Here is a 20,312-nt window from a genome sequence, read left to right on the forward strand (position 1 = left end):
TACGATTGACTATGTATTTAATATTTTAAGGCTATATTAAGTAGTACAATGACATATTGGGGAAGATTCTTGGCTTCCACTTGAAAGGGTGCGTTCAATCCTAAATAGCAAGATATTTCTCTTGTAGGGTGTGAAGAAAAAGTATCTGCAGCAAACTCCAGGTGGGTGTCAGTATAGACTTCTGGCCAGTAAACGGTCAGCTCCATCATGTTGCACTAAATAGGGACTATGAGGTTGCAAAAAGGGAGTTTAAAAAAATTATTAAGGAGCTATAGTCTTTTCACATTTATAAATCTAGTTGCTGAGTTCACAACAAATATCTTCTAAATTCTGAAATTATAAAGTTGCTTTAAAATGACTATTATGATTCATCAGTATCTCGATTATAAAAATATATTGATTTCTAAGACTTCAGGAGTTTCAGAATCATGGATATTTCTTTCCATTTTCCCTTCCAACTGGCAAAGCAGTTTCTTCTCCATGCAGAGAAAGGGATAAGTACTCAAAAGTCCATAATGGTAGAAAACCTAATTGCAATGGTTCACCAGAAATAGTTATGGCTGTGCAATGCTCAACCATTTACTGATTAGCTGCTGCTAAGATGGTTGAAATATGATGACATTTATCCTAAGTAAACAGTTTTCAGTTTCCCTTACTAAACAATCCAGTTGCAAGGCATTTGAGCAGATTAAGGCAAAAGTAACATGAATTTCAAATAAATTTACCAATATGTATTGCTATTTATGTCTTTGATTTTTTTCCACTAATAATTTCTTAAATACAGACTTTCCTGTATGTGTTTTGCTAATAGTGGCTTTCAACTTTAGTGCTCATATACATTGTACGTTATGTAATAAAAATGACCTGAAACTTTTAAGAAAGATTTTTTTAAAGAGAATAGACCAATTATAGTCAAAATTTTATTTGACATAATCAAATCAGCACAAATCAGCGTTTCCCACCAACACGAGGAGCAGAAACTTTCACAGGCTTCACAATTTTTTGTTTTGGTGCAGCCTTTGTTGGTGCCTGAAATTAGAAAACAAGACACTCATGAGGGTATGATTATGTCAGTTTAATTACTGTAAAATAGCACAATGTGTATAGATGAACTTCTGGTGAGTGAAAGAGAAAGAATGAAGTGCCTCTAAATAAGGGATCCCCAGCCCCGGATAACTACAGGGCTTTGAGCCAGTCGGAATTTGGCCATGGAAGTGGTAGGCAAGTACAGCTCACTAAGAAACCCCCCCCCCTCCCACTGTAAGCTGGAAAGGTTGGGGAACTCTTCTCTAAATAATTTGAACAAAATTCTCTATGATCTCCTTTGCAAGCAGTCCACTAAAGGAATTTCATATTGTAGTCTTTTAGAAACAATTCTTACCATTCAATTATGCCATTTTTAAAAAGTTTATTGCAGCCCCTTCCCTGATTGAGGATTTTAACTTTTAACTCAAAGGAAAATCCCACTGAGAACCTGGATTACAATAGTGCCAGAAAAGCAATGTATTATCTAGATCAGTGGTCCCCAAACTATGGCCCGGAGGCCACATGCGGCCCGCTGAGGCCATTTATCCGGCCCGCGGGTGATGACAGGAGCACAGGATGCGTCTGTATCCTGTGCTCCTGTCCACTATTCCCTCTAGCCTGTGTGGTCGCATGGCTGCACAGGCAAAAAACAAACTCCTAGAGCCAGCGCTATTTCTCCTGCCCAACAGCTGATCTGCTGTCGGCCGGAAGAAACCCCTGTGGACTCTGAGCCCCGCCCAGCTTCTCCGGCTGTGTCTGGGGACCATGTCCCGCCCACTCCTACCAATATTCTTCCCACCACCGGGAAGAAACAGGAAGCAACCCTCCCCCCAGGAAACAAGAGGCAGCAGTTGGATGGCCTTGCCACCTGTGCGCAGAAGCAGCACCCTGGGGTAAAAGCAGCGTAGACTTGTGCCTACACCAGAGCTGTCACCTCGCCCTCTCTCCACCTTTCCCATAAGTTGACTTGTGGGGAGTCTCATTTTTTCAGCAGAGAGAGACGCACCCCATCAAGTTCATGGCCAGGCACAGAAGTTTTGTGAGAGGGAGGGAAAAGAGAGAGAGAAAGAAAGAAAAGGGAAAGAGGGTGAGGGAAATAGAAGTGGAGAGGAATGAGGGAGGGAGGGAAGGAAGGAAGGAAGGGAGGGACAGAGGAAGGAAGGACTGTTTGGGGGGAGAGGGTGTAATTTTTTTTACATTTTCTCTTAGCATACATTCAAACAACACAGAGTACCATCTAATTTTCAATGAAAAAATGTGGTATTAGTAATTAATATCAATCATCAAAAATGTTTTTTTCTAATTTTGTCATCCAGTTACATTCATTTTCTTTTAATTAAATTCCCTCCTTAATGTTCCTTCAAAAGGTACAAAACCAATTATATTTCTAACTTATTACCCATTATGCCAAAGTGCCTCCTTCTTTCTTTATACATTTTTCTATAAGCCAAGAAAAACTTTTATAGCCAATCAGATGTTAACAAGAGAAAATTAAAAACAAAACAAACATATATGAATTTCAGATTTCTTCCCTCCCTCTAAATAGTATGTTCCCATTTTGTTTTTATTTTAAAATAGGGTATGTGCAGTGTGCATAGGGAATTGTTCATAGTTTTTTTTTTACAGTCCGGCCCTCCAACAGTCCGAGGGATAGTGAACTGGCCCCCTGTGTAAAAAGTTTGGGGACCCCTGATCTAGATAATAAATTTGAATATGAGAAACTTATTTTCAATTAGATCATAATGCTCATAAATTCTTAGCTCAACCTACTTTAGAAAATTGTTATGAAAATAAAATATCCTTATGTATATAATATAGTGTTCCCTCGATTTTCGCGAATAGCCTATACCACGGTTTTTCAAAAAATATTAATTAAAAAATACTTTGTTGGTTTTTTTCTATACCACGGTTTTTCCCGGCCAATGACGTCATATGTCATTGCCAAACTAATAATTTTTTACAAATAAATAACAAAAAAATAATTGTTAATAAATAATTATGTTTATAAATATCAGGATCACTAAGTGTCTTATTCAATGGTGAATACCAGTAATAATAGTGAGTAAATGGTTCTTAAGGGAATGGTAAATGGTAATTTAGGGGTTTAAAGTCTTAAGAGATGGCTTGTGATACTGTCCATAGCCAAAAATGGTGTATTTACTTCTGCATCTCTACTTCGTGGAAATTCGACTTTTGCGGATGGTCTCGGAACGCATCCCCCGTGAAAATCGAGGGAACACTGTACTATCAGTTTGGGCAACAAAACAAATGATGCAAATGAAGGAAAAATATTGATTTCAAAGTGACAATTATATTGTTAATAAGAATCTATAAAGAGTGATATAACAAATCATACTCTTTGCCAGCCATTACCTTTGTTGTAGAGGGAACTGTTTTCTTAGTTGCCTGCTTAGCCTTCTTTGCCTCCTTGGCAGCTCTGTTAATTATATTGCAAAAATATTAATGAAAAGGACATTTTTTAAAAAATATTTAACACCCAAAATGTATGAAAAAATATGGCTGCTGCATAGCAGAATAGTTGTCTATGGATGTATGGAGACATTTTATTATATAGAACAACTCAGAATTCTATTTATAACCTTTAAGAGCCTAACCCTGGATAGATGGGGCCTTTTCTGCAACATTACATTCCCTTTAATCACTTTGTTCATCCACCAATCAAATTATTTCCCCTGAACTCCATTCTTACAAAATGCATAAAAGCAAAGTATAATTTCTGAACTAAAAAAGATTGCCTACCCACCAAGGGAAATTTTACAAAATTATTCAATTTAGTTGCAGGATGTCAGAGGCACTGCTTTTTCTTTAAGAATTTTACCCCATTCTAATAGCAATAGCTTATAAACACTGGTAAATGCTTAAAGTGATGCTTTCCTTACCGTCCTACTGAAAAGGAAAAATGTACAGGAGATGAATTAATCTTTGCTGATTGGATACTTTAAGTAATTCCCTACTTGTAGTATATTTAGGCACAAGCTGCTACTACAGAGCTGCAGCATCAAACTATTCCAGATGTTTTAAAGTACAGTGATACTTGTCTTATGAACCCTTTGTCATACGAACTTTTTGAGATACGAACCCGGGGATTAAGATTTCTTTGCCTCGTCTTAAAAACCCTTTCCGTCTTACGAACACGAGCTCGGGTCCCTGGGCTCTCTTACTGTACGTGCGTTTATTTCCTGATGCAGGGATTCCCCTGCCTTGTGACTACCCCCGATGGGATTTCCCATTCATTTCCCGCCCCCGCCGAGATTCCCTGCCTCCCGACTGCCAGCCGAAGCGCATGAGATTTTCCCTTGGCTTTCCCTTGGCCAAGATGCCCCCCTTCCTCCTCCTTCTGTCCAGCGGAAGGCGAAGTGCTGTGGGGCGGGGTGTCAGGCGGGCCCTCCTCCCCCCCAGCTGAAAACATAAAGGTGGTCTGCCGCCGTTGGCTTGAGCCTCCCATTGTTCCACGCTGCTTCGCCTTGCCTGTCATCCTGTGCGAAGCACTGGGGGGAGAGATCAGGAAGGTCCTCCTGCCCCCGTCCCCCAGCCGAAAACACAACGAAGGTCTGCGGTGGCTTGAGCCTCCCTTTGCTCCATGCCGCTTTGCCCTGCCTGTCATCCTGTGCGAAGCACTGGGGGGAGAGAGTCAGGAAGGTCCTCCTGCCCCCGTCTCCCAGCCGAAAACACAACGAAGGTCTGCGGTCGGTGGCGGCTTGAGTCTCCCATTGCTCCATGACCTCCATTGTGTTTTAGGCAAAAGGAGGCTCAAGTCAGTGATGGCCGCGGACCTCCGCTGTGTTTTCAGCTGGGGGGAAGCAGGAGGACCTTCCTGATTCCCTCCCCCTAGCGCTTCGCCCAGGATGACAGGCAGGGCAAAGCGGCGTGGAGCAATGGGAGGCTCAAGCCGCCAGCGGCCGCAGACCTCCTTTGTGTTTTCGGCTGGGGGGGCAGGAGGTCCGGCCTGACCCCCTCCCCCCAACGCTTCACCCAGGATGACACGTACAGCGAAGGGGCGGGGAGGACCGGGAGGCTGAAACTTCCTTTGGTGGTGGTGGCCCGGCTTCCGGGTTTCTGAGTTTTGGGCTTGCACGCATTAATAGCTTTTCCATTGATTCCTATGAGAAACAATTTATTTATTTATTTATTAGATTTGTATGCCGCCCCACTCCAAAGACTCGGGGCGGCTAACAACAATAAAGAAGACAATGTAAACAAATCTAGTATTAAAAAATAATCTAAAAACCCCAATTTAAGAGACCAATCATACAAACAAGCATACCATGTATAAATTCTATAAGCTTAGGGGGAAGGGAAAAATTTCAATTCCCCCATGCCTGACGACAGAGGTGGGTTTTAAGGAGCTTGCGAAAGGCAAGGAGGGTGGGGGCAACTCTGATATCTGGGAGGAGCAGGTTCCAGAGGGTCGGGGCCGCCACAGAGAAGGCTCTTCTCCTGGGTCCCGCCAAATGACATTGTTTAGTTGACAGGACCCGGAGAAGGCCAACTCTGTGGGACCTAACTGGTCGCTGGGATTAGTGCAGCAGAAGGCGGTCCCAGAGATATTCTGGTCCGATGCCATGAAGGTCTTTATAGGTCATAACCAACACTTTGAATTGTGACCGGGAATTGATCGGCAACCAATGCAGACTGCAGAGTGTTGGTGTAACATGGGCATGCCTTGGGAAGCCCATGACTGCTCTTGCAGCGGCATTCTGCACGATCTGAAGTTTCCGAACACTTTTCAAAGGTAGCCCCATGTAGAAAGCATTACAGTAGTTGAACCTCGAGGTGATGAGGGCATGAGTGACTGTGAGCAATGAGTCCCGGTCCAGATAGGGCCGCAACTGGTGCACTAGGCGAATCTGGGCAAACGCCTCCCTCGCCACAGCTGAAAGATGTTTCTCTAATGTGAGCTGTGGATCGAGGAGGACGCCCAAGTTGCGGACCCTCTCTGAGGGGGTCAATAATTCCCCCCCCCCCCGGGTTATGGACGGACAGATGGAATTGTCCTTGGGAGGCAGAACCCACAGCCACTCCGTCTTATGAACCTTCTCCCGGAACCAATTAAGTTCGTAAAACAAGGTATCACTCTAGTATCTTTCTGGAAAAAGTGCTTTGATTCATCTCATCCCTATGAAATGTCTGGAACAGATCTAGCCATTGGTGAAAATAAAGGAGTGAAAGCATCACAGACCACAAGTCATCAAGTATTTTTAATCTCCTGATTTAAAAAAAATCTTTTTGGACTTTTGGAAGTGGGTTAAACAAAGTTAAATTGTACTGCACTGGTTTTATTTATTTTTTGCATAATTCCTTTACATGTGACAAGGAACCTTCAACACTGAACATTCTCACGTATTAAAAATCCATAATCAAATGTTTATTTTTACTTTCAGCCAAAGATGTTGACTAGATCATAATCATACTTTTGTAAAGAATAAGAATAAAATGTACTCACCTAATGGCTTGTTCCCTTTGAGCTTTTCTTACTTCAGGCTTCTGATTTCTCTTAGCCATTATTTCAGCCAAAGAAGCACCTGTGATTGCTCTATGGCCCTTAACAGCACGGCGTGTACGTTTCTTTTGTATCTCTTCCTGAACAAAGAAATAAATGCTTCAAAAAAGTATTCATACTTGCTGTCACACCCACAAGCCTTTTGATCATATCAGATTGAAGTATTTTATATACAGTAGTTGCTACAGTTCAGTTTTCTCACCTATCTCAACTGTATTTTTTTTCTAATATTTTACATTTACTGATCATTTGAAACTTAAGAAAAATAAACTTTAAAAAACAAAAGTCCACATTGGAAGATTTTTTTTCTTGATATACATTCGAGTCTTTCACTTATCAGTAAGAGAAATATTAAGATACCAAAGTCCGCCTGACTGATGGCACTGCCATCCATGAATTCACAAGGCCAGAACTCTGTATTTAGAGCTATTTTTCTGTACATTTTAAGTTTACCAAAAAATGTGACTTACTAGATGTACAGTTGAGCTGTACATATCTTTTAATACTGCTTTTTCTTTCTATTAGTTCTTTCTATTAGTGCCTATTTTAAAACACAGATCTTGATGGCTTTTATTTCCTAGCCACAGAACATGCACATTTCAATCACTCTTTTTTCAATAGTACAACAAAAAGGCATAAAGATTTCCTATTCTCATCAAAATAATTTAAACAAATAATCTTTGATCAAAGTCATAGAAGATATTTAATAAATTGAATGTGAAAAGCCATGTATTTATGATAGAAACTATGACTAATGAATACATTATATCACAACTAAGCAAAGCATGTTCCCCAAATTATGTACACTTATGATTACTAAGGTATATTAATCTGCTACAGAATAAATCTGCTAATGTTTTTAATATAAAAGGCAACATTTGATGAGCTGCAGCTGCCTTCATTAGATCAGTATTTTTCAACCAGTGTGCCGTGGCACACTAGTGTGCCGCGAGACATGGTCAGGTGTGCCGCGAAGCTCAGAGAGAGAAAGAAAACGAGAGAGAGAAAGAAAGAGAGAGAAAGAGAGGGAAAGCAAGCAAGAGAGAGAAAGAAAACAAGAGAGCAAGAGAGAGAGAGAGAAAGAGAGGGAGAAAGAGAGGGAGGGAAGGTGGGAGAAAGACATAGAGGGAGGTAGGGAGGGAGAGAGAAAGAGCAAAAAAGAGGAAAGAAGGAAGAGAGAAAGAAAGGGATGGAGAGAGAGGGGGGAAAGGGAGAGAAAGAGGGAGGGAGAGAGAAAGGGAGGGAGGGAGAGAGAGAGAATTTTTTTGTCCAAACTTTTTTTAGCCGCCCCCCCCCATGTGCCCCATGGTTTTGTAAATGTAAAAAAATGTGCCGCGGCTCAAAAAAGGTTGAAAATCACTGCATTAGATGAATAGACTAGCTCAGGGGTAGACAAAGTTGGCTCTTTTATGACTTATAGACTTCAACTGCCAGAATTCCTGAGCCAATCATACTAGGCTCAGAAATTTTGGGAATTGAAGTCCTCATGTCATAGAAGAGCCAGTTTTGCCCACTCCTGGACTAGCTAGACTAGGAATTGAATTGGGACAAGACAGTGGTTGGGAACAAAGAGATTACTAGTTATAGATGACTAGATTATAGCAAGTCTCACATTGAGCAAACTACATTAAGCTATCCTTTAAACTGTTTTTAGATATTGTTCTTATTGTTGTAAGCCATCCAGAGTCCTTAGGGAGTTGGACGGCATATAAATCAAATACATAAATAATAAAATAATAAGGAAAAATAAAGGAATGGTTCCATTTCACCGTTTTGAAACAATGGTCAAATAAATGACTTCAACAACTTGCATTCCATCACCACCCACAGAATTGACTTTTCTTCCAATATGGCATTTTTTTGATGTCACAATAAAACTGCAAATTCATTTTACAGTAAACCTACATAATTAATTTATATCATGCAAATGACATGCACTTCCAGCTTCCATCCAGAAATTTTAATAAAATCTATCATGGTAGAGTCAAGCTGCATGCTACAACTATGTTTATTCTGGTTCTCTTGACAGAGACACTCCACAAATGGAGTTAGACTAGGTATTTAGATTACCTATCCAGAAGATCACTAATAACAGACTTAGTAATGTACTTTTTAAAGTAATAGGTAGAAAGCCATACTTGCATATACAATTGAAACTGAAGCAAAAAGAAACTATATACAATGATGCTGAGATAAGGATCAGACCTCAACAAACCTAGTGTCTACTCTGCCCTCAAATCTATATTAACAGCACTATCACATCTTTAGGAGAAACCCTTCTACCCTTCCACCTCACAATACTAGACAACACAGTATCAACAGTAGAGACCTTCAAATTTCTAGGTTCTATCATATCTCAAGACCTAAAATGGTCACCTAACATCAAAAACATCATCAAAAAAGCACAACAAAGAATGTTCTTTCTGCGCCAACTCAGGAAGCTCAAACTGCCCAAGGAGCTGCTGATACAGTTCTACAGAGGAATCATTGAGTCTGTCATCTGCACCTCTATAACTGTCTGGTTTGGTGCTGCAACCCAACAGGACCGACACAAATTTCAGAGGACAATCAGAACTGCAGAAAAAGCAATTGCTGCCAACCTGCCTTCCATTGAGGACCTGTATACTGCAGGAGTCAAAAAGAAGCCGGGGAAAATATTTACTGACCCCTCACATCCTGGACACAAACTGTTTCAACTCCTACCCTCAAAACGTCGCTAGAGCACTGCACACCAATCAACTAGACACAAGAACAGTTTTTTCCCGAACGCCATCACTCTACTAAACAAATAATTCCCTCAACACTGTCAGACTTTCTACTAAATCTGCACTTCTATTCTACTAGTTTTTCTCATCATTCCTATCACCCATTTCCTCCCATGTTGACTGTATGACTAACTTGTTGCTTATATCCTAAGATTTTATTAATATTGCTTCTTCATTGCTTATTTGACCCCTATGACAATTATTAATCATGATTCTTGACAAATGTATGTTTTATTTTATGTACGCTGAGAGCATATGCACCAAGACAAATTCCTTGTGTGTCCAATCACACTTGGCCAATAAAATTCTATTCTATTTTGTGATATAAACCATCATTTGTCAGCAATGTTCTGGTTTCTACCCAGCACAAATGGACAAACTCTGCACATAATGGATACGCTTTTACAAACAGATTCAAAATAAGGAGAAAGTAATACCAGAGCATTTCAAGCTCCCAGGGTACTCTACACATTAAAAAAATTCAGGCAATTTCAAAAAGCCTCATCAAACCCAACAGATTTCTAATACATTATCATTGTTTCTGTTAAGATACATGTAAACCCTCTCACAAGTAATTTGGTTGTGCAAAACCAATTTATTTCCCCTCTCATTTCATCCCAAGTCAATCTAATATATTCATCCTATACATGAAAGTGTATGCCTTTTAATAAAATTTCATGTTCATAATGGAACATTGAAATATTTAAGTTGTAAATAAATGTCATCTTTCTATGATATTGTTAAGTATTATTTTGGGTGTTCTTACTCTTATTAAGAATACAGACAGCCATCACTTCAGTCACCATAAGCTAAAATACAGGAAATTACTTACAGATTGTCCTTTCTTGTGCTTTCTCCTGTACAAAACAGTCCAATTGATCTGACGGGGATTTCTCTTAGATAAGAATGCAGACTCACATTTTGCATTCAAAAATTGAAAAACCTGGAACATTTGGATTTTTTAAAAAACATAAAATGCATTTGGCACTAATTCAGACTGACAAAACAGTTCAAAACAATTCTGAGGTTTCAACAATGATTAGCTGTGAACAAGGCAATATACAAATTAAAACTGAAGCTAAACCTTAATAATGTCATTTTGCAACATTTTTTAAAAAAACTGAAAAGTATAGTCAAGATGCTACTTTTTGAGTACTCCACCAGTTGTGCTTGTACTGTTTCCAAGGTACATAAAATAATCTACTTGTTTTAATTATTTAACTACATCACTGCTCCACTGGGCGAGTCAGGCAAAACATGTACCTATTTTGGCTTTAGACTTCATTGGTTATATGGCTAATAATTTATTTTAGATTGTTCCAAGTGGTGGCTAGGAGGGGCATATCCCCACCAAAAATTACATCTGTAATTCTAAAACTGGATGAATATGCAACAGTGCCAATGACCTTTCCAGTGACCCTATCAAAATATGATTTCTATGCATGTATTGGAACAACAATTGCAACGGAATAGCTATAATATGCCACTTTCTTTTTTTGCCCCTTACCTTCCCATCCGTACGAGCGTAGCGGCGGCCATGGCCGGGGTAGATCTTGTACCCACTGAAGCTACACAACTCGACCCTGCATTCCAAAGTTATCGAGAAACAAAATTAGCAAACCGAGAAAGTCTAAACCTCCCCCCATTTCGTGTGCCAAAACTGAGGATGGCCTCGGATGAAACGAAGGCCTCAAGTCTTACTTCATAATGGTAGCGGCGGAGCAACCACACCGGTTCCTCCAGCGTATAAGAGAAAGAGAGGCTCATGGGAAACCGGATTCTAGATTTGCGCGGTGCATGATGGGAACACACCCGCTATTTTGTGATACGATGGGAGGTACTGCGCTTTCATTAGCCGGTGTTTTAATTCCTAAAGTAGATAAAACTCGTTATCGGGGGCACAAGGGGCCCTGAAATCTTTGTGCCGCAATATAAAACCTCCGACATTATTTTTTTCCCCCTCAAGCGTTTCTTGTTATCCAATCAATAGCTACCTCAGCACGGTTGCCTAGCATTGGAAACAAGCGGGAAGTATGGCGGCAGTGTCGGTTGCGGAGGCTTCCGCAATGAAGCCTGCGGCGGTAAAACCATCCACGGTCGCTAATCAAGGTAGGAGTAAAATTTGCCGAACGCGGAGAGTGACGAAGACGGTCGATTTGAGAACGCTGGCTTGAGGAACGGACACTCTTTTCGTTGACCGTTGGGGGGGGCTGAATTTCGCGCGGAGTCACATGGGGACTGTAGTTTGTACGAGCCTGGGTCTTCATTATTAGCATGAGTTAATGTTAACAATGCACTACAAATCCCGAAAGGCCTTGCGAGCGGCTGTTTCTTTGTGTAGTTTGTAGGAGCTTGCTTGGCGTTTTTTATATGTATATACCACCTCAATTGAAATAATTCTAGACATTCCTTTGTGCTTTCTTTCTACATATGCACATGAAATAAAAGTGTAATGACAGTTATCTAACTGTGTTAGATGAGATACTACTATCATTCTTTTTAGTAATCAGGGTTTTTTTGTTCTGAAAGGCATCATGGAGGTGTACAGTATTTGTCTGGGGAAGAGATTGTGTTAAAAACTATTTGCTAATGCTGAAACTTGTCATATGTGAGGGTTTATTTTTCTCATGATGGCAAAATTGAGCAAGGGAGTGTTTCATTGTAAATAATAATGGTAATTATATATTTTAGTACATTCACAGATTAAAGTTTTGGAATAGAATGTAAAGGAAACACTATGACTATGGCGTATTCTACAGAATGTCTGGTAAATAGAGAACCATATAAAACCAATAGTACTGATATTAGCATCTGCTCTAGCCAGGATAATCAAAGACCGTGTGACCAAACACTAGGTGATGCTTTCCAAAAGCCAATTGCTGCTATTTTCAAAGGGCTGTGTAATGTAGGAATGGGACTCTTCAATCATCCCAAAATCTGTTGAGAAACAAACTGTTAAAGACAAAACCTCTCAAAAATTCCAAACCAATTTTGCTGACAATTTTCTATTTTAAAGATGACAGAAGAACTAAAAAAACTATAGGTATCATCAGTGAGTTAACATTACTGTCAACCCAAAAAATGGAAATAGCTAGCAGAAACATTGGGGATGGCAGACAATGGAGAGCTTGATGTTTCACTCAAAAGAAGAGGAATTAATAAATTTAAAGCAATTGTATATAGAATTCCATAGGAAAAGCTGAATGAGGAAAGTAAATCAAGATAGCTGGGGAGCTACATAAAAAGGCAAATAATTCCAATGAAGTACTTTTTATGATTAGTCATCCAAAATGCAATGTGCCAGAGGATAAAAGTACCCCTCCAGTGCTATTCAATTAATAATGGAATTGATTAATACTTAATGTAAAATTCAGGGCTGATATAGGCCCTACCTGTAAACAAATTACATATTTTGTTCCACTCATTACAGAGAAGATCCTAAACATGAATATATTTATAAAGAAGTTACTAAAACCTGTCAAGTTATAAAAAACATAGAACTACTATTAGGCTCTACCTATCTATACCCAGAAACATAAACCTGTAAAAATGTATGAGTTTATCTGGTCAAAATCGCTAGAAGAGCACAGCATAAATTAATTAGGAAGTCAGAAAGAATTCCAGAATAATATCTGGGGAGCAAGATAGTGTGTGACTCCATTATAAAAACCCTGGGAAATGTGGTTTGTAATAGAGGTTGCAAAGTAGCCACCACTGATCACAAAGAGTATTTGTAAAAGGTAGCTGGATGATACACCATATTTTTGTAGGAATATTCTGGACTGAATTTCTGGTGACGACACAATGAGCTAGATGTCATTGATAAAGTGGGCATGGCATAATGGTTGAAAGCAGCAGCCAGAGGATGGATTCTGGGCAGCATAATCTCTCCAGAAAAAGGAAAAATTGAGGGATGGTGATGCACATAGAGTCCAGGAAATGCTACTCATAAGTAGACTACATAAAGTGTTTTTTTCAGTCAGCTGATTAGCATAGTATGTCCATGGTTATAATATGCTTTACAGTATTTGGACATAAAACGTGGCCAAGCCTATTTTTAAAAACTTAGAATTATTCTATTCATTGTCCTTTGTGTTTGTGTTTATCTGTACAATTATAATATTTAATAAAATTTAATAAAAAAATTAATAAATGTTTTAAAAAGACGAATGCTTCATGGATTGATGAGGCAAAAGTAGAACTTTAACTTCCTGGCTAAGTATATGTCATTATCCCTGACAAAAAAATAAATATTGCATTTCACAGTAAGAACATCATATTCCTCTTTGAGGTACATGGGAGATTTAGAAATATGAAATACAAATAAAATAAACACCAATATAAAAGTGTAGTAAGTTTTTTGCTGCCTCAAAACTCAGTAACTTGTCATTATTAAATGAGGCAGGGATTCTGTTTTATAGTAGTTTTGCCAGAGACTGTCATGATTATCATTGACAGTGAAGTTCAAATAGAGCTTGAAGTAAGACAATGATCTCAGATACAAAATTATACTATAGAATGGGTAAAGTGCAAATTCAGTGTTTTGAAATGGTAAAGTCAGAGTCTAAAATTGAGCCCCATAGAAACGTGAAAGGGCTTAACTTAAGCAGTTTATTTTAGAACACTTTGAAAAATATTGGTTGGCACTGTAAAGAGTATGTTATAAAAACTAAAGCTCAAAATATATTAACGTTGACAGAGATTTTTAAAGACAAAAACAGATTTTTCAGCTATATTAAAAATAAGAAATTGATGCCCAATTTAAATACTGTATTGCAAAATAACATTTATCGTATAGGCATGATTGCATATTGTCTTCTAAATTTGCTGTGTTTGGTTTTTTTAACATTTGGATTTCTTCTTATTGAACAGGTTCTTTAATTAATTGGTCAGGCCAGGGTTTACAAAAGCTAGGACCAACCTTATCCGGTAATGCAGACATACATACTTTGATTTTGGATAAAAATCAGTTAATTAAATTGGAACACCTGGAGAACTATAAGAACTTGATGCAGGTGAGATTTTTTAATACAAATGAGCAAATATGCTTTATTTAAATTATTTAAATTGGGAAACTTGGAAAAATAATTTGTAATGTTTCATTCTGTATGTTATGAGCAAACGTTAGTCTCAATAGTAACCGTCAATGAATATGAGTTCAATATACCATGTTTGATACTCCAGCTTTCTATGCACACACTATGTACTCAAATTAGAACAAATAATGATCTTTGTATTAGTTAATGTTTATTGGTTTTGAAGTAATTTAAAGTTTCTGACAGAATGTTATTGGCAAGACGTATTTTGCAAAAATGAATTTTGAAAACAGTTTTGTAGGTGCAGTCACAAAGAAACTGATATGAAAGGGTGTTTGTGTTAAACTACATTTAATTTCCAATACAAGAATACACGCCTGCAGATAATTGGTAGGATTTATAGGTTAGTATCAGCATTTAATCCAGAATGCAGCCGTGTGAGCTGTTGTGGGCGTGTCTAGGTACGTCCATATCACACCAACTCTCCGCAAGCTGCACTGGTTTTCAGTCGGTCTCCTGATGCAATTTAAGGTGATGGTTATCACCTATAAAGCTCTACGCAGCTTAGGGACTAACTACTTATGGGGCCATCTTCTGCCGCGTACCTCCCAGTGACTGATTGGGGCCCACAGGGTTGGCCTACTCTGGGTCCTGTTGACTAGACAGTGTAGGTTGGCAGGGCTACAAGGGAGGGCTTTCTCTGTGGCAGCTCCAGTTCTATGGAACCAACTGCTTCCAGAGGTCCACACTACCCCCACCTCATAGCCTATAGGAAAGCCGTGAAGATTTGGCTTTGCTGGCAGGCCTGGGGCCATTGAGCTTTATCATCTAGTTTCGGCCAAGTAAAAAGAATGTTTCCTTTATATTTTGGGGTTTTACTGTTTTAATTTGCATTCCAGAGTCTGCAAAGAGTTGGGCGCCTTAGAAATTTAACAAACAAATAAAAATTTAAATTACACACAAAATCCTATCTTCAATATGTCACCCAGAGTGACCTTGAATGGGCAATGGGCATCATAGAAATTTTAATAAATAAATAAAAATAAGTGCATGGCTGCAACACCAGTGAAATGTGCCTCCACTAGCAGAGGTCAGTCAGCACATAGACTGGGGTTCTTTTAACAACTAAAGCGTTTACGTCAGACCAATGTAAAGCGTTAGCAGTAGTTTTAAACAGGTAATAGTTCATTGCAGCAAGCATGGTTCATTGCAGCAAGAGTCTCGAGTTTGGGTTGCAATTCATTCAACATAGCATGATCTTCCAGACTGAGTTGCAACTGATACAACCATAGCCTTCTTCAACAATGCAGTAAAGTACTAACTCTAGCATTGTTTGTTATGTACATACTTTTTCATTTATAATTTTCACCAATAATTAAAACAATTGTAAGCAAAATTGAAGCTATTTGTCAATTTTCTTGTAGTTGTCAGTAGCCAACAATCGCTTAGTGCGGATGATGGGTATAGCAAAGCTGACTCATCTTCGAGTGTTAAATTTGCCTCACAACAGTATTGGTAACGTAGAAGGATTGAAAGAGCTAATGTACCTGGAATGGCTGAATCTGGCAGGAAACAACTTAAAGGTAATTTTTCTTTAAATAATCAAACAGCGAGTGATGAATAAAATAATTCTTGCATCTAGCCTTTTGGAAGGGTTGTGTAGAAGTGGGTAGCCTTGTAAATTGAAATTGTAAGTAAATAGTTAAAACAATAAAAATGTTAATCTAATATAGTAGTATTTAATTTATGTCATACCTAGGAACAAATGTAAAGGCAAAATGTTTGGAAATGCAATATTACATGGGATGGAATAGGAATAGAATTTTAACATTGGATGGGAAAACTTCACTTGCTTACATTATGCTGACAATGCTATCCTGATAGCCCCTCAACCATTCAGATAAGATTTGGGCAATGGCTGTGAGGAAAAACAGCGTAATAAGTGTTGTTCCCTTAGTGAAATAATACTATTGGATGCAACTGTTTTGAAGAAAAAAAGAGAAAAAACCTTTCTATAGCAAATGCTGGACTTTAGAATTCCCTTCCAATGAGATAAACATCCCTTCCTAATTGAACTTTTGCTGTGATGGAAATATACTTTTATCACCTGTTTTATCAAAATGCCTTCTTAACAGTTCATATCTTTAACTGTATTCTGTGGTCTATTAATCTTATTGTATTTCTTAGTCAACCCTAGATTTTTAATATTAGAAATGAGATTTAATTATTTTAAGTACATTTCTCACTTTTTAGGAGTTCTATTGCAGTCCTGCTTTTTAAAATGTATAATAATTTAATGAAAATTTCAGAATCTTGTAATCTTCATTATTAGGATTCAAGCAGCTAGAATAGAGTTGTGCAACTTTTTTCTGGGCAGCAAGTTATATTTAGCCTTTGAGAGGGGCAACTTAGCAGATTCCAAAAAGTAGTGAGTGTAGCCACTAGAACCATGATGGAGAATCTATGACATGCGTGCTACAGGTGGCACACAGAGCCCTGTCTGCTAGCACACCAGCCCCAATCCAGCTCCACTGTGCATACGTGCACGCCTCCCACCAACCATCTGGTCTTTGAGTCTTTGCTGCGAGGTACAGGGCCTTCCCTGATCTCTGCCGATTCTCCCTATTGTGCCCTTTCTCCTCCATTTCTTCCGCCCATGCCTTTCCCGGTCTGCACAGATTCTCCCCAGTGCACCCTACCTTTCTTCTCCATTTATGGCATTTGCATGAAGCCAAAACATGCCTGGGGGATTCATGGGGGCAGGGTGCATGTGCGGGGCGCTTGCATTGAATTTGGGGGAATTGAGCTCTTTGGGCACCAAAAAGATTGATCATCACTGCACTAGAAAGTACCATACATTTTATTTTATTCTATTTAAACTTTTTTTTACACTAAATGGGACATATGATTGTACTCCATTCAAGTATTTTATGTTTTTAAAACTGCTCTTTAATAGCAAGTTTTGTAGATCCCGAGACTGCATCAAGGATTTCAGAAGTTTGTCTTGAGCTCAAGTTTTTAACCTATGTTCCAGAATCATTAGTCAGGCTTATTATAATAAAACTAAAATTCAGTGCAAAATGGATGCTTAGGGTAAGTATGCATCTAAGAGATAATGATGAATTCCTCTGACCAAGCACATGGATATTCCCAAGCTCTCTTCCAATTCTTATATTTTTTTATTTTGTTATACCTTTTAATCTAATATTGCTAGGTTCACAGGCTTTCTCCGCACAATTTATGTCTTGTTTTTCCTCATTTTTTTTAACGTTGGAACCTCATTTACTACATTTACATGTAATATTAAAACAGTTAGAAACTATATTATTCAAATTTGATGTAGTAGAAAAAGCCAGGCCAGAAAGTGAATGAAGAATGATCTTGGGACAATTCAGTCTTAGGAAGAAGGAAATGGCAAACCATTTCTGAAATCTTGCCAAGAAAACTTCAGGGACTTTTTCCAGGTAAATGCTAGGAATCAACTGAGACCCAAGGCACCTCATGCCATATTATTTGATGTAGTGCATTATTTGCTAATGTAAAAACACTTTTTTGGTATTAAAAACTGTAAGCAATTGCAACTATTAAGCTTCATAATGTTGCTGAAAAATATTTTGTCTTCCTTTAGACTATAGACCAGATCAGTTGCTGCTCATCTCTTCAACATCTTGATTTGTCAGATAACAATATATCCCAAATAGGAGATATCTCCAGGCTTTCATCTCTAAAGGTAAATGTTTTTAAGGTGATATTCTTTGATGGTCTAAATATTCCTAATTAAAAAGTGAGTTCAGAGCACATTGTTGGCCTTTAACTGTAATAAAGTTTTGATTTTATTCACAAGCATTTTCTTCAGGTAGCAATGAATAAGACATAGTGTCAAATAAAACAAAACCCTTTTTTAAAATGCTTTTATAGTAGCCATGTCCAACCATGTGGCCCTGGACAATTAGTAATGCAACTTCACTAGATAATAAAAAATAAAGGAGGTTTTTATTTATATATGTACATTAACTGTGTTGTGTATATTTTTATTATTTTAGTGAAAGAGTAGTAGATCCTTGGAACAAACTTCCAGCAGACGTGGTAGATAAATCCACAGTAACTGAATTTAAACATACCTAGGATAAACATATATCCATCCTAAGATAAAATACAGAAAATAGTATAAGGGCAGACTAGATGGACCATGAGGTCTTTTTCTGCCGTCAGACTTCTATGTTTCTATGTGATCTAAGACAACTGCTCTTTGCTCAGTGCAGCGCATCCAAGACAAAAGCCAAGCCAGAAGGTTGAATCACCACGCTTTAAAACATGGTTTGGGTACATAGCAATTTATGCTGTAGTTCCACTAAAATAAACAATCCTGATTAACTAATCTATGAATAATATCATTTAGGTCTAACATATTACATTTCTAAATGTAATTAAACTAAAGAGAAAATATAGTTAGGAATATTTTTTACATTCCCTTGAAATATTTATTTTTCACATACACCCATGTGTGTGAAAAATGATATTTCGGATGTGTATGTATTTATACACATATGTATTCAATTGTACTTTCATAATCTTATGTAGTTGTTTTAGAAATATTCAGAGCAATTCACATTATTAAAGTTCATGTCTACATATTTTTCCCCATTTTATTATTCCTCAAGACTCTGCTGCTGCATGGAAATATCATTACTTCACTGCGTTCAGCACCTTCTTGTTTACCTCAAGGCCTGACTATTTTTTCATTGGCAGAAAATGAAATTAGAGATTTGAATGAGGTAAGAATAATATTTTTGAAAAAAATGAAATAACTTTGAGAAAGAGAAATCAAATACAACCTACCATATTTTTCAAAGTATAGGGACGCACATTAGTTTTTGGGGAGGAAAACAACAAAAATTACTTCTGCCTCTGCCTATCAGCATCCATCAGTATTCATCTGGCTAGCGTCCTTCCAGCAAACACCCTGGTCACCTTCACCATGTTATTGCAGCCTGATTCAGCAGAAGCAGCTGATTGGTGGCTGGATCGGCCTCCCAGAATACTGCCAATCAGCTCTTCCAGGCTGTGTGAATCATGACAGCCGATTGCCGCTTCCATGCATCGCATTTTCAGCCTCCGCATGCCCCGTATTTGGCCTCTTCGCATTGTGATTTTGGCCCATTCTAGTTGCGGATCTCTGCCATCTGAAACCGGATGAAAATGCAACACAAGGAGGCCAAAAAGAGGCTTGCGCAGGCCGGAAACAGAGATAGTGATCGGCAGTGATGGGCTATGGTGATCCCTGCAGCCTGGAACAGGCTGTAAATGGGGCAATATTTGTTGTATAAGACGCAGTCATTTCCACCCACTTTTAAGAATGGAAAAAGTGTGTCTTATACTCCGAAAAATACAGTAAATTACTAGTTTCAGTTCCATTATATTTTCATCTACCGTATTTTTCGCTCTATAAGACGCACCTGCTGATAAGACGCACCTAGATTTTAGAGGAGGAAAATAGAACAAAAATATTTTGAGCCAAAAAGTAGCTATCATACATGAGCAAGTTCTTGCATCCATAATTCTATCCTTTCTATGTCTTCCTCCCTCTTTCCTCCCTCCCACTTTCCTTTCTATCTCTCCCTCCCTCTTTCCTTTCTATCTTTCCCTCCCTCTTTCCTTTCTATCTCTCCCTCCCTCTTTCCTTTCTATCTCTCCCTCCCTCTTTCCTCCCTCCCTTTTTCCTTTCTATCTCTCCCTCCCTCTTTCCTTTCTATCTTTCTTTCCCCCTGCCTTTCTCCAAGCCCTTCCTTTTCCCTCTCCCTAACTACCCCCTTCTCCCTCCTTTCTATCTCTCCCTCCCCCTTTCTCTCTCCCTTCCTTCATCTTTCATTCCCTCTCTCTCCATCCCTCTTCCTTTCTCTCTTCCTTCCTCCCTCTTTTTTGTTCTTTCTCTCTCCCTCCTTCCCTCCCTCTATGTCTTTCCCT

The 20,312-nt window shown here is 38.6% G+C and overlaps 2 protein-coding genes across 2 annotated transcripts in view; one reads left to right on the forward strand and one right to left on the reverse strand.

Annotated features, from left to right (window-relative positions):
• RPL24 (ribosomal protein L24) lies at window positions 1-11,101 on the reverse strand. Its single transcript, XM_070750075.1, has 6 exons — window positions 11,014-11,101; window positions 10,820-10,895; window positions 10,145-10,255; window positions 6,491-6,627; window positions 3,400-3,463; window positions 1-1,029 (listed from the first exon to the last, which is right to left on the reverse strand). Exons 1-6 carry the CDS (start codon window positions 11,016-11,018, stop codon window positions 949-951), a joined length of 474 nt encoding a protein of 157 aa, XP_070606176.1. The 5' UTR covers window positions 11,019-11,101; the 3' UTR covers window positions 1-948.
• The window catches only part of CEP97 (centrosomal protein 97), a 21,545-nt gene continuing 12,277 nt past the window's right edge, over window positions 11,045-20,312 (forward strand). Inside the window, exons 1-5 of the mRNA XM_070750074.1 lie at window positions 11,045-11,421; window positions 14,185-14,327; window positions 15,773-15,931; window positions 17,977-18,078; window positions 19,010-19,123. Coding sequence (XP_070606175.1) covers window positions 11,346-11,421; window positions 14,185-14,327; window positions 15,773-15,931; window positions 17,977-18,078; window positions 19,010-19,123 — 594 coding nt within the window. The 5' untranslated portion in view covers window positions 11,045-11,345. The remainder of the gene's footprint in view (window positions 11,422-14,184; window positions 14,328-15,772; window positions 15,932-17,976; window positions 18,079-19,009; window positions 19,124-20,312) is intronic.

The sequence above is a fragment of the Erythrolamprus reginae genome, chromosome 4, assembly GCF_031021105.1.
Source record: "Erythrolamprus reginae isolate rEryReg1 chromosome 4, rEryReg1.hap1, whole genome shotgun sequence".
Taxonomy (NCBI): Eukaryota; Metazoa; Chordata; class Lepidosauria; order Squamata; family Dipsadidae; genus Erythrolamprus; species Erythrolamprus reginae.